The 14,958-nt window shown below is 37.8% G+C and overlaps 1 protein-coding gene across 1 annotated transcript in view; it reads left to right on the top strand.

Moving 5' to 3' along the window:
- P4HA1 (prolyl 4-hydroxylase, alpha polypeptide I) overlaps positions 1-14,952 on the top strand; it is a 92,146-nt gene extending 77,194 nt beyond the window's left edge. Inside the window, exons 9-13 of the mRNA XM_012663214.1 lie at positions 4,928-4,981; positions 8,728-8,793; positions 12,337-12,405; positions 12,898-12,994; positions 14,370-14,952. Coding sequence (XP_012518668.1) covers positions 4,928-4,981; positions 8,728-8,793; positions 12,337-12,405; positions 12,898-12,994; positions 14,370-14,440 — 357 coding nt within the window. The 3' untranslated portion in view covers positions 14,441-14,952. The remainder of the gene's footprint in view (positions 1-4,927; positions 4,982-8,727; positions 8,794-12,336; positions 12,406-12,897; positions 12,995-14,369) is intronic.
- Positions 14,953-14,958: the final 6 nt, after the last annotated feature.

The following is a 14,958-nucleotide window of genomic DNA, read 5'->3' as shown; positions in this document are numbered from 1 at the left end:
TTTCTTGTTGATTTTTTTGAGTTCTAGATAGATTCTGGTTATCAGCCCTCTATCAGATGTGTAGAGAGCAAATATTTTTTCCCATTCTGTGGGCTGTCTATTCACTCTAATGATAGTTTCCTTGGCAGTGCAGAACAACTTTTTAATTTGTTAATCTTCTGTATAGTTTCCCTGTTGTCAATTTCATTTAGTTCTGATTTGATATTATTAATTTCCCTTCTTCTGCTGGGTTTGGTGTCGGTCTGTTCTTCTTTTTCCAGTTCTTTGAGTTGATTCATTAGGTTGTCTGTTGGTCATCTTTTTGACTTTTGGATATAGGTATTTATGGAAATAAACTTTCCTCTCAGGACTGCTTTGGCTGTGTCCCACAGATTTTGATAACTTGTGTCACCGTTGTCGTTTAGTTCAAAGAATCTTTTAATTTCCATCTTTACTTCCTCCTTTATAAAGGAATCGTTCAGGAGAAAGTTGTTTAATTTCCATGACTTTGTGTAGAGATGAGAGTTTCTGTTGGGGTTGATTTCTGTTTTTATTCCACTGTGATCTGAGAAGATGGCATGATATGATTTCTATTTTTTTAAATTTTTCAAGACATGCTTTGTGTCCTAGAATATGGTCAATCTTAGAGGATGTCCCATGAGCTGATGAGAAGAACGTGTATTCAGTGGTTTTGGGGTAGAATGTCCTGTAAATGTCAGTCAAGCCCATTTGTTCTAGAGTTCTGTTTAAATCCATTATTTCTTTGTTAATTTTCTGTTTGGAGGATCTGTCCAGTGGTGTCAATGGGGTGTTGAAGTCTCCAACTATTATGGTGTTGCTGTCTATCAATTTGTTTAGATCAAGTAAGAGTTTGCTTTATCAATCTGGGTGCACCTAAGTTGGGTGCATACATATTTAGAATTGTTATGTCTTCTTGTTGAACTGTACCCTTCACCATTATATAGTGACCCCCTTTGTGTTTCATTACTTTTGTTGATTTAAAAACCAAGTTATCTGAGATCAAAACTGCCACACCAGCCTTCTTTTGGCTTCCATTTGCTTGAAATACTGATTTCCACCCCTTTACTTTGAGTCTAAATGCATCCTTGCAGGTTAGATGCGTTTCCTGGAGACAGCAGATGCTTGGCTTGTTTTTTTTTTATCCATTCGGCCAGCCTGTGTCTCTTGAGAGGGAAATTCAAACCATTCACATTTATTGAGAGAACTGATAAGTGGGGTGAATTACTGTTCATTCTGTTGGGTTGCATTTTGTTGCTTTGTTTTCTATCTTGAGCCATTGTGGAATCTAGCCTTTGATCTTTAACTTTTGAGTGGTTTTACATTCGAGAGTGTTTATCGTGTTGATCCTTGTGTAATTCTGTTTTGAGTACTTCTTGGAGAGCTGGTCTTGTCTTGGTGAATTCCCTCAATCTTTGCTTATCTGAGAATGTCTATTTCTCCTTCATATATGAAACCTAGTTTTGCAGGGTACAAGATTCTAGGCTGGGCATTATTCTGTTTCAGAAAAGTGAGAATGGGGCCCCATTCTCTTTTTGCTTGTAGGGTTTCAGTTGAGAAATCTGGAGTAATTCTGATGGGCTTTCCTTTGTATGTTACTTGTTTCTTTCACCTTACAGCTGGTAGAAGGGCCTCTTTAGTGGCTATTTTGGTCAATCTGATGACTGTGATGTGGTGTCTTCCTATTTGCATTGAATCTCCCTGGGGTCCGTTGAACTTCTTGTACTTGTATATCTAGATTTTTAGCAAGGCCTCCTTTATTAATTCTTCAAATAGCTTATCCAGCCCTTGAGTGTTTTCTTCTTCACCTTGCGGAATCCCTATCACCCTCAGGTTCGGTTTTTTCACATAACCCCACATTTCTTGTAGCCTTATTTCTTTTCTCTTAATTTTCTGCTCGATCTCTGTGACTGACTTATTTAATTGGAAGGCGTTGTCCTCAATCTCTGAGATTCTTTCTTCTGTTTGATCTGCCCTGTTCTTGAGGCTTTCCACTGTGTTTCGTAGTTCCCTGAATAAGTCCTTCATTTCCAGGAGATCGGTTTGATTTTTCTTTAATATTTCAATTTCTTTAGTGAATTTTTCTTCCAAGTCCTGGATTTTTTTTGTGGTTTCTTTGTGTTGGTTATCCATTTTTTCTTGCATATCATTCGGTTTTCTTGCAATCCATGTTTGAAATCCTTCTTCTGTCATTTTAGTGTTCTGAGTTTGGTTAATGTCCATTGCTGGGGAGCTGTTGTTCGTCTTTGGGGCTGTGCTTTTGAGTCTTCATACTTCCAGAGTTCTTTTCTGGTTCCTTCCCATCTGGATCAGTTGTTCCTTCTTGCCTTTAGATTTTCGTTTGGATAATGACACACCCTGTTTAGTCTCTGAGCCGGTAGGTGGTGTTTGTGGGTGAGATTCGACCACACCCTTTATGATGAATCAGTAGATGCAGTAAAAGGGTGTGCAGGATGACCTTCCTGTCAGGAGGTGGCACTTGCAGGGAGGAGCGAGCTGCAGTGCTGTTTTTGGGTCCTGTAGCTACCTCTTGTTCCTCTAGAGAGGCCCTCTTGTGCCTAGGGTGGTGGGTGGGGCCCTGGGACTTCCAGGTGTGTCCTTATTCTCCACCTCAGTGGGGGCAGGATAGGGAGTGAGTCTGGGTGGGGCTGTGTTGGGTAAGCCTGTCCTGAGGCTCCACAACTGCTGTTAGCAGGGGTCAAAGGTCTGCTCTTTGTTTCTGTGCAAAGCTGCCGGGTGGGGCTGAAATGGCTCCGCTCAGCTGAAAGTCTGGACTTGGCAGATGGGGCTGTCCAAGACCCGCACTCTGGAGCAGGTCTCGCTCCCCTCCACCCTTCCCCTTTCCATGGCCTCTCCCCGGCCTCTGCCAGCAAGCGGGACCTCAGGCTGATGAATCTCCCCTGGCTGTGACGTGGGCCGGGAGGTTCCCTACCCAGGATCGCAGCCTGAGCTGGGTGCACAGCCCTCTTTTGGGAGGAGGGTTGCCGGTCAGGCATGCTGATCTGCCCCTGAAGGCACACACTCCTCAGTAGGCTCTTTCACAGATCTCTCTTCTGTGCCCCGGGGCAGTGTGATCCTGACCTGGGTGTACGGGGTCTGGTCTGCAGTCCTGTCCCCTGGTCCCTGGAGATCAATCCCTGACCCTGCCAGGGGGAGGGATGCTGGTCTTGAATCAACCTACAGGGTGCCCAAGCTGGATCTATTTCACTCCACCTCGGGATTTGCCCCACTCTCCTGGAGTCCCCAGGCAAGTAGCACCTGGGAGGGCTGGCGGGTAGGGAGCTCCCAGTCTGAGTACCCCTCAGTCTGCTGTAGGGCCCCAAAAGGAAAGGTTCCGTTCCTTGGAGATGCCTCCATGTGATGGCTAAATTGTCTCTCTGCGCACCCCCGGGTAGGGAAAGGGAAGGAGAGAATGGAGCACTATGGCGTTTGCCGCTAGGCTCGGGTCTGCGCCCGGAGAGGTGCCCCGAGGGGGCTGGGAGCCCGGCGCTGAGTCCGCAAGAGGCCATTGCTCACTGGCAGCAGCCGTCTCTGGGCTGGTGTCGGCAGGTCTCTCCAGCCGCTCAGGAGCCCACTAGCAGTCCGAGATGCAAGGGAGGGGGAAGTTAACCGCTCCACCTACCGTTGTCGCTGGTCTCCAATCCTCTCGGGACCTTTCTCCTTCGCGTTCTCCTTCACAACGTCTTCCCGTGGAGTCTCCTATAGTTTCAGGCACCCTTCCTTCCGACCCTCACCCGATCTGTGTTTCCCTGCTAGTTTATTTTTTTTTCTTTCTTCTAAAATTTTTCTCTTTTGCAGAGACACTCTGACTGGTGGCTTTTCTCATCTGCAATCTTGGCTCCTCCTAGTTTTTTGATGTAGGCACATCTATAAACTTTCCTCGTACCACTGCTTTCTCTGTATCCCATAGGTTTTGTTATGTTGTGTTTTCAGTTTCATTTGTTTTGAGAGCTTTTTAAATTTCCTTAATCTCTTCATTGACCCATTGGTCATTCAGGAGCGTATTGTTTAATTTCCATGTGTTTGTATATTTTCCAGTGTTCCTCTTGTTATTGATTTCTAGTTTTATTCTGTTGTGGTCAGAGAAAATACTTGGTATGATTACAATCTGAATTTTGTATTTTTGAATTTTTAAGACTTGTTTTGTGGTCTAACATATGGACTACCCTTAGAATGATCCATGAGCTGAGGAGAAGAGTGTGTGTTCTGTAGCTGTTGGATGAAACATTCTGTAAATATCTATCAGGTTCATTTCATATATAGTGCAGATTAAATCCATTGTTTCATTGTTGATTTTCTGTCTGGATGTTCTTTCCAATGCTGAAAGTGGAGTGTTGAACTTGAACTCAGACCAAATATTTCTCTTTACTTTTGTTGTCTCACATATTGTCATAACTACCCAAAATTATTATTAGGGCCCTTCAGCAGGAATAATTAAATTGGTGTTAACTTATTCCCTTTTTCACCTTAGCAGGGAAAAAATATGTTAAGAAAAGGGATTTTATTAAAGTAGATTGGGAATTTGCCAGCATTTGGGGCTTTGGGAAACTTTTATTTAAATCCCAAAGAAAAGTATTTAGTGAAAATAAATAATAGATGTTTCAAATTTTAGTGTGTTGCGTATTAGGAAAAAAATGTATCCCCCAAACATTTGCTAAAGAAAAGCATATTAACTAAAGTTCTTATTTTATTTATTTATTTTTTGTTGTTTCATGTTTGCTGTCCATTAGGCGTCCTAAGGGTTCTAAAATAGCTCCTAATAGCTATCCATACTTTTCATCCTGTTTTCTTAGGAACTCTTGTTGATTTTAAATATTTTGTTTTTCATTCATACATATGTATCATATATAAGAGCCCAAAATGGGGCTTTAGATTTTTTGAGTAGTAATCTTCATAGTTCTTTCATTTATGCTTTGTTTCTTTCCTTCAGGTAGCAAATTATGGAGTTGGGGGACAGTACGAACCTCATTTTGACTTTGCACGGGTAAGTAAAAGAAATGGAGAATGTAAGAAATCTGCTGAAGTTTAGGTATTATTAATACATTGTTAAAGAAAAAATTATTCATGATACTTGTTAAAGATGGTAAGTCAGGCTTTATTCAAGGGGGGTGGGGACATTGCGATAGGTTTAGGGACCACTGCAATGGAGTTTTGCAGTGAGGGAAAGAGATTAAGCTCAGCTCCAAATACAACAAGGAAAAGTGGGAATTTATAGCCAGTGAACAGAGGTGGGGGGGTCAATAGATGGAAAATTGCTAAGAGGTAAGGGGGGCTTCTGGCTAAACTGACCTAACAGGATTCTTGCGGAAGTCAGGGAAGGGCGATCAGACATCACCCCCGAGATAGAGGAAGATGAGGAACCCGATTAGATATTGGGGGGAAATCAGATATCAAGGATGGGAAATTCTGGCTAAACTGACTTAGAATTCTTGATAAAATTGGACAATGCAGAGATGAACAGAGGCCCAAAAGTCAGGGCCAAGTTGAGAAGAGAATTCAGAGGCGCCTGAGTAGAGTTTGGTCAAAGAGAAAATCTTTGTCAACATGTTAATTCTGTTCTTCTAGCATTAAAATTTCATAGCCTATTTGGAATCTGTGGAAACATGGTATAATCACAATAGATAGCCTGTGAAGCCTTTTTAGCAGTCAAAGAAACACCTAGATACCCAATGAAAGTATTTAAGATACTTTTAAATGCATTGGTGAGCCTGGAAGAAAGTAAAGGATATTCCCAAGGGCAAATTGAACAAAGATGGAAAACCTAGGCATTAAACCTAGAGAGTTAAGGGGGACAAAAAAGCTGAGGCTGGAGGCACATGCCTCCAGGAATCTAGAGCTTTGGGGATTAACAGCTCTGTGAGAGGACCTGCCATAATTAGATTGCTGAACCGAGACCTCTGCATAAAACCTAAATCTCCAGAAGGATTACACCTTCAGTGAGATAAAGAATGGGTTTGAAAATAATCTGCTTTGAGGCTGGAACCTTATAGAAAGCTGTTTCCATCCTGGCTGGGGTGTGGGTAGTGTGTATGGGGAGCTGCTTCTGGGAATTTTAAAGCATGGGCCTGCCCTTACATGAATCTGGTATTTGAAGTTTTACTACCCTGGAAGAGGAGAAATTAATTTAAAGTGGTTCAGTTTGGTAGTGCTCCTTGATACCTGACAGAAACAAACTCATATCCTCCCTGGAAAGAAACGTCCTATTTCTAACACCTCAGCTAAATATGAACTCATACTTTTAAGAAATTACTAACTGGTAATAAGAAACCATTGGTGAGACTGAAGCAACCAACAGATTTAGACATCCCCAGGATTTTAGAATCTGTAATTATCAGATAAAGAATGTAAATATATAATATTGGCCAATAGATATGAAGAAATTATAGGAATGCATTTTGAGAGACAGGAAGATAAAAAACATAAAAGAGATGTAAAGAGACTGGAGAGTAGAAAGCTTAGAGAATAGGTAATAAAGCAATTCGTAAAAAGCTTATGCTTGCCAAGTCCTCTTGGCATAAGACTAATAATTATTGGTCTCTTTTTTACATCTTTAATATAGTTAGCTATAAATTATAGCATTACCAAATCTTAATTAATTTAAACTTTATCTAATTACATAGAATTCTAAGGAATGTGCTACATATTTCCACAGAGTTGTTGATCTATTACCATTATTCAATAAGGGTATTCTTTTGAATGAAAACATTGACTGTATTGTGTTATAGCTCTTTACTGGCTTAATTCCAAAGTTCTAGGCTCTTTTTCTGTGTAGACCTGCAAAGAATATATTTTTAGTCTCTTTTCTTTCCTTATTTAGTTATTGAAAAAAAAATGTGTGAGGGTCTTTAATGATATGAAAGACTGTACAGTTAAAGCCCTAACATTACAAAATGAAATTGCATTTTTTTAGCTTTCGATTTTGAAGTAATTATCAATTCATAGAAAGTAGCAAACAAATGCACAGAAAGGTCCCATGCACTTCTCACCTAGCCTCCCCCAATATTAATATCTTGAATAACTATAGGACACTATCAAAACCAGGAATTGGCAATTGGCACAATCCACAGAGCTTATTCATATTTCACCAGTTATACTTGCACTCCTTTCTGTGTGGCTCTGTGCAGTTTATTACATACGTAGCTACGTGTAACTACTACCACAGTCAAGATAGACCACTGTACCATCACTACAAGTTTCTTTTGCAGTACTGCCCTGTAGCTGTACACAGCTTCCTCCTCCTCTTCCTGCTAGTAACCAATATCTGTTCTTCTTTGCTATGTTATTTCACATTCTATAAATAGATATATAAATATGTACCCTTTTGAGATTTTTTTTTTCACTCAGTATCCCTTGAGGTTCATCCAAGTTATTGTATGTGTCAATAGTGTGTTCTTTTTTATTGCTGAGTAGTACAGATTGAGTATCCCTTTCCCAAAATGCTTGGGAGGTCAGGTGCTATGTCTCATGCCTGTAATTCTGGCATTTTGGGAGGCTGAGATGGGAAAATCGCTGGAGGCCAGGAGTTCAAGACCAGTCTGAGTAACATAGCAAGACCCTATCTCTACAAAATATAAAAAAAATTAGCTGGGCATGGGGGTGTGCACCTGTAGCCCCAGCTACTTGGGAGGCTATGGCAGGAGGATCACTCGAGCCTAGGAGTTTGAGGTGTTCAGTGAGCTATGAGGATGCCACTGCGCTCTAGTCTAGGCAACAGAGTGAGACCCTATCTCAAAAAAAAAAAAACCCAAAAAACAAAATACCTGGGAACAGAAGTGTTTTGGATTTAGGATTTTTTAGATTTTGGAATATCTGTATACATAATGAGATATCTTGGGGATGGGACTCAAGTGTAAACACAAAATTCATTTAGGTTTCATATACACATTATACACATAGCATGAAGGTAATTTTATACAATATTTTTAATAATTTCACACATGAAACAAAGTTTATGTCAAGTACTTCTGTGTGGAATTTTCAACTTGTGTCATGTCGGCAGTCAAAAAGTTTTAGATTTTGGAGCATTTCAGATTTTGGCTTTTTGGATTAGGGATGCTCAACCTGTATTCTGCTGCTGTATGGATGTACCACAGTTTAGCCATTCATCCATTGAACGATATTTGGATAGTTTTTAGTTTTTGGCTATTACAAATAAAGATGTATGCAAACTTCTGTGTGAAAAATACATTTTCATTTTTATGGGATAAATGCCAAGAGATTATACTGTATTTTAATTTAGATTTAAATATCTAGCTATGAATTCTCCAGCCTTATTAAAGTGCTGACTGTCCAAAAGACAGTCATAATAGCAATAAATACTTGAGTGGGTCATGAGTTCAAAGTAAAATTTCAAGGCAAGTTTTTTTACCCACAGAGAATAAGCTTCATGAATATAGCTAAGAGGTGGCTCTCATGTCCTGTTTTTTGGAAGCTAAAATTGTAGGTGTTAATTTTTTAAAAAATCTATACGTAGGAGCTATTGGCTCTCATTCATTCAGGCTAACAAATCTGTTTTTTCCCCCCAATGGTCATATCAAAAATATCTGGTATACAAGTTAATTCAACAAGCATTTGAGCGCCTGGTGTATATAGTACACTGGACATTATCAGGGAACATTTTGGAGCTGTTTTTGGTATATTTTTCAACATATTACTAGTGTGTATAGTTGCCACTGGAGTATTTGCATTACTCAATTTTATACCATTGAATTCACTGTGTTTTATTCACAGAAAGATGAGCCAGATGCTTTCAAAGAGCTGGGGACAGGAAATAGAATTGCTACATGGCTGTTTTATGTAAGTTATGGCTAAAATTTTTATTTTAAGTTGGGACTTGATCACATTGTGATGTGTTTAGTTAAGTTTGTTCTGTGTAGCTCTTATAATAAGCATCCTAGTTTAAAGTTTTTACAGCTAAGGGTGTTAAGAATATTTTTGTATTTGTAACTTTTTCAGGTTGTATTATAGATGTTCATTGTAGAAACTTTTTAAAAAAAAAACCTGAAGAAAATTAAACTTATTGAGTTCTACTACTTGGAGACAATCATTAATATTTGGGAACATGGACTGTTTAGTCATATATAATATATGTCTATGAGAATCTGTATAGTTTTATTTGAATTTCTATGTATACACACACTATTTTAGTAAACTTTTCTGAATTAAATTTTTATTGAAGTATATCACATATCAGAAAAGTACACAAATCATAAGTATATAGCTTCATTAATTTTCACAGTGTGAACAGATATGATGTCATCAGTACTCAGATCAAGAAATAGCGTAACAGGCCGGGCGCAGTGGCTCACACCTGTAATCCTAGCACTCTGGGAGGCCTAGACAAGTGGATCGCTCAAGGTCAGGAGTTCGAGACCAGCCTGAACAAGAGCGAGACCCCGTCTCTACTAAAAAAGAGAAAGAAATTGTCTGGACAACTAAAAATATATATAGAGAGAAAAAATTAGGCGGGCAGGGTGGCGTGTACCTGTAGTCCCAGCTACTTGGGAGGCTGAGGCAGAAGGATTGCTTGAGCCCAGAAGTTTGAGGTTGCTGTGAGCTAGGCTGACGCCGTGGCACTCTAGCCCAGGCAAAAAGAGTGAGACTCTGTCTCAAAAAAATAGCATAACACCCCAGAAGCCCTATCAAAGGAAACCACTCTCTCATTGTTTAAAGTTTCAAAACAGTATTAATTTTAAAAATTGTATATACATACAGAAACAAGTTAGGTTTTGATCATAATATTTGTTCAGTTATCTATTGCTATGCAACAAATCACCCCAAAACTGAATGGTTTAAAATAATCTTTTTAAATTATTTCTCATAGTTGTGAGGTTGACTGGGCTAACCTCATAGTTCCTGCTCCAGATCTGTCATGTATTTGCAGTCAGATTTCTGGCACTGGGGTCATCTTGAAGGCTGAAGTTGAGGCTGGGTATTGGCCAGAATATCTAAATTCTGGTCGACCCATGTGGCCTGCGCTTCCTCACAGCATGGTGGCTGGTTTGCGAGAGCAAGCATCCCAAGAGAACAATGCAAAAGTACATGGCATTTTTATAACCTACCCTCAGAAGTCACAGATATCATTTCTGCTGTATTCTGTTATAACAATTATAATAAATACAAAGGTCTGCCCAGCTTCAAGGAGAGGGCATATAGACCATATTACTTGACACAAATGTCAGTATCAACTAAAAAGAGCATGGATGATGGGGCATTTTGAGATGTATTATATTTGGAAAATACAGTATACTGTATTATTTTAGCCTTTGTTGACTTAAAAAGATGTATTTTATATCTAGACTTAATTTTGCTTATTTCATTGATCTTTCCAACCCTTACCCCCATTTGAGTTATATAAAACTGTATCTCTTTTTGCTGTCTGTAATATCTTACACTTCCTACCAGTCTTTTTCTCTCCCTGCCACCTTCCATTTATCTTTTCTTCATTCCTCTTTCCCTTCTTCCCTTTTTCCCTTCTTGTCTATATTCATCCCTCCCTGTCTCCAACCCACCTTCTCACCCTCCTACCTTCCCTCCTTATCACTCTTCTTCCTTCTTCATTTGCATCTCTCTCACAACTCCACCTTGTTTCCAAAAGGATGTAAAGTACATTACAAAGATTCATATAAAATAAAAATGAGAGAGAAATATCACAAAGGGAGATGCAGGAGAGAAGTTGGTACAGTATACATACAAATTCATGCTGTGAAGGCTCGTGTGTTTTCTAGAGGTGAGCTGTCGATAGAGGTGGTACCAATAAGTGTGATATGTTTGTGAAATACATTTGTCAAACTTTTTGATCTGTACATCTTTCACTTATCAGATCGGCACTTATTGTGGCTTTAATTTGCATTTCTCTTATTAGAGAAGTTGAGCATCTTTTCAGATGTTTAAGAGCCATTAGTGTTTCCTTTGTTTCTGTATTCCTATGTTTCCGTTTCTCATATTTCTTTGCTTGTGAATATTAATGCTATATTATTTGGTCCACTATACATAAATGTTAGATTTGTTAGATTATTTAATATTTCCCCTTCTTAATGAACGTATCCTTCCTGTTTTCCTAAAATAGTTCTATAGCATTTTAATTAGATTAGTATTCATTTTTCCAATGTTGAAATATTATTCCAAAATGGGATATAGTATATTATATAGTATTATATACGTAATATATAGTATATATTATAGATCTACTGTGTGCTCCATTTATATCCATAAAAGTCATGCGTAACTTTTAAATTTCTCTAATTTTTTTCATTGCTTAAAAGCTCTTAGCTCATTATTATTAATTATATATTTATCATTGTAAAATACCCTTCATCTCATTTAATGCTTTTTATATTTATTTAAACTGTCTCCTATATTAAGATCATAACCCTGTTTTCTTTGGGACAGCATCTTATCTTTTTGTTTTCAGTGTTTGCGAGTCACTTGTTTTAGATGCAACTTGTTGATACACCAGATGGTTGGATTTTGCTTTGTGATATGATCTGAGTCTTTCTATACATTCTTTCTACTCGTGTCACTTTTTTAAAAATCTTTACTATAGGCCGGGCACGGTGGCTCATGCCTGTAATCCTAGCTCTCTGGGAGGCCGAGGCGGGCGGATCGTTTGAGCTCAGGAGTTCGAAACCAGCCTGAGCAAGATCGAGACCCCGTCTCTTCTAAAAATAGAAAGAAATTAATCGGACAACTAAAAATATATAGAAAAAACAAAATTAGCCGGGCATGGTGGCGCATGCCTGTAGTCCCAGCTACTCCGGAGGCTGAGGAAGGAGGATCGCTTGAGCCCAGGAGTTTGAGGTTGCTGTGAGCTAGGATGACGCCACGGCACTCTAGCCCAGGCAACACAGTGAGACTCTGTCTCAAAAAAAAAAAAAAATCTTTACTATATGATCTGTTTCCTTTGTTTTGTGCATGCACTTCTTCAGTTAATTTAGAAGGTTTTTATTGTAGGTTACTTTATGTAATTGTTTAATCTTCTCATTTTTAGTTAATATGTATTGACTCTCCACCATGAGAAATGATAAAACTTATTTTAGGTTATTTTTATTTTTCTCTTGGTGTTTATTTTGTGTAAATTTATTTAAATAAATATTTATTGAAAGTATCCCTATCTCCCTTCCTTTGTATTAATCATTCCTTTTTGTAGTATTTTACTTATGTATATAAATGGCATTTTGTTTTATTTTTGAAAAACTGAGTATTATACACAAACCCTGCTATGTAAGCATAAGTTCATATGTTCCCAATGTTCTAGTATTCAATATCAAATCCTCCTCACAATGGCATGTTTTACTTTATTTTACCAGCACTTTTGATAATACTCTCTCTATCTTACAGATGAGTGATGTGTCTGCAGGAGGAGCCACTGTCTTTCCTGAAGTAGGAGCAAGTGTTTGGCCAAAAAAAGTAAGCTTGGTTTATTATTTTTATTTTTTTAGTTTTTAAATTTTTCCCCTGAGGAAGAGATACCCCGTATTTCATGGTCTAATTAATTATATTTTTAAAGGTAGTAAGCTTAAGCGCTACATTATCTCTAGGTGAAATTTTGGGTATTTTTATGGCTCAGTTTATCATGAGTACTTAGAGGTAATGAGCAGGGATTAGTATTTAAAAGTTTTCATTTCTAAAATGGATTCCATACGATGTTTGCATCTGGACATTACAAGATTTTTTTTGCTTTGTATTGGCAGATACTCTTTTTGTCAAGGAGTTTTGTGGTATTCTTCACATCAAGAAAAGTTTTTAAAGTGATATAATAACATTTAAAAAATGATATTAGAGGAAGATATAATACTGCCATACAGGAGTCCTTCAGCAGGAACAGAAGAAAATTTAAGTACTGCAGAAAGCAATAACCTGACATTTTATTTGGGGATAATTTTGAATTGTTCTCCATAGGGAACTGCTGTTTTCTGGTATAATCTGTTTGCCAGTGGAGAAGGAGATTATAGTACACGGCATGCAGCCTGTCCGGTGCTAGTCGGAAACAAATGGGGTAAATATTTCTTGTATGAATAGAATTTGTGATTTTTGTCTCACATTTTGAAACTATTATAATCTATATCTTAAAACAACCCCCCCAGATTTGCATAATATGACTTTAACATTGTATGGGATTCAACCAAGTTCCTGACCTTAATATAAATTTGTATTTAACAGATCAGAATTTTGATGACATTTTATTTTTAACTCTATTTCTACTTATTAAGAAACATCGGCTCAAAATTGAATAAGACAATTATCTTCTGCTCAGAGGGTTAACAATCTGATTAAAACATAGTAATGGATAAATTATAGTGTAATACATATTAATACAAAAACGTACACAGAAGATAGTGACTCCCTAAGTTTGGGAAATCATCTTCAAAGCTTAATTTTTAAATTTGGTCCTGAAGATAGAACGGTCATTTTCTAGGCATATTAGGGACCAGGGCCAGGACTAGTGTGAGGCTAGAGCAGCACCTAGGGCACAAAATTTAAAGAGCCCACTCAGGGTCATGCTAGTACAGGATAGACCACATTAAAAAAAAGGTTAAAAGAAACAGTTGAAATTAGCTTTAATATTTATTAATTAGCTCCATACATCCATTTCTATATGTGTTTCTAGCCATATTTCAAGTGCCCAATTAGCCACATGTGTCTAGAGATTACTGGATAGGACATAGCAAGAATAAGGAGTGAGGCCTGATCAGGATTTAAAAATCTCCCCTGATGATAATGATAGCCTGGACTAAAGCAGCAGCGAAAGGATTGGAGAGCAGATAATAGATTCAAAAGACATTTAAGAAAATAGATGGGGTTTGGTGAATAAAGACTGCATACAAGGGTTGAAAATGGTAAAAGAGGGGTTAAGGTTCCTACTTGAGAATTTTGTACCTATTGATGCCATTGATTGGGTTCTTTCATACTAGAGATGAAGGAATAGAAAATTAATTTCTTTCGGGATACACTTTACATGGGATACATTTTTTTAAAAGTATCTTGGAAACAATGAGCGTATAGTAACAGTGATTTATTACAAAGTTGCTCCATTAAGCGTGGAGAGTAAATGTCTTCAAAGTACAACTCCCAAAATACAAAGACAGATAAAATGATGTTCTGCTATATCTGTACCCATTTATTTCTCATTTCAAGCCTCACATTGAACATTGGAAACTTAGGAAATGTACATAGACTTTTAAATATACATACACATGTTGACAGAAAAATGCTTAGTCAAGTTTTTAAGTAGCATCTGCCTTTATCTGGTTTTGGTCTTGAACTTTTAGCCTATTTTCAAACTTTGTTATAGAGCTGTCTATCTTTTAGAAGCTAATTAAATAGTAATTAGATTGGGGGAATTAATATATATATATTTTTTTCTCTCATAGTATCCAATAAATGGCTCCATGAACGTGGACAAGAATTTCGAAGGCCATGCACCTTGTCAGAATTGGAATGACAAACAGGCTTCCCTTCTTCTCTTGTTGTACTCTAATGTGTCTGATACACACATTTCCTAGTCTTAACTTCCAAGAGTTTACAATTGACTAACACTCCATGATTGATTCAGTCATGAACCTCATCCCATGTTTCATCTGTGGACAATCACTTTGTGGGTTTTTTTCCTTTTAAAAGTAACACTAAATCACATTATAAAACCTTAAAGTTCAGTTGGTATCACAGAAGACAAGGCAGAGTTTAAAATGAGGAATTTTTGTGTTAAAGAACTCTTTGGTTGGATAAAAAATATAATTTAAGCATCCAGTTTTAGTATTTTACTACATCTCGGTTGGTGGTAGGCTAGAATGGGCCATGTGATAGGAAACACATGCCTTACAGCATATATCTAGGTATTATGTTTACCTAGCCTTACTCTGTTTATTTTCTGGATCTGCCTGATAATTTAGGACTCTAATCTGGGTTCCCTACAATGTTTACTCTTTCCATACGATATTCTAAGTTGATTTTTTTTTTTTT

This window comes from Propithecus coquereli, unplaced genomic scaffold (assembly GCF_000956105.1).
Source record: "Propithecus coquereli isolate 6110/MARCELLA unplaced genomic scaffold, Pcoq_1.0 Scaffold80, whole genome shotgun sequence".
In the NCBI taxonomy this organism is placed as follows: Eukaryota; Metazoa; Chordata; class Mammalia; order Primates; family Indriidae; genus Propithecus; species Propithecus coquereli.
The sequence above is the reverse complement of the archived record's forward strand: the minus strand, read 5'-3'. Positions and strand labels throughout refer to the sequence as shown.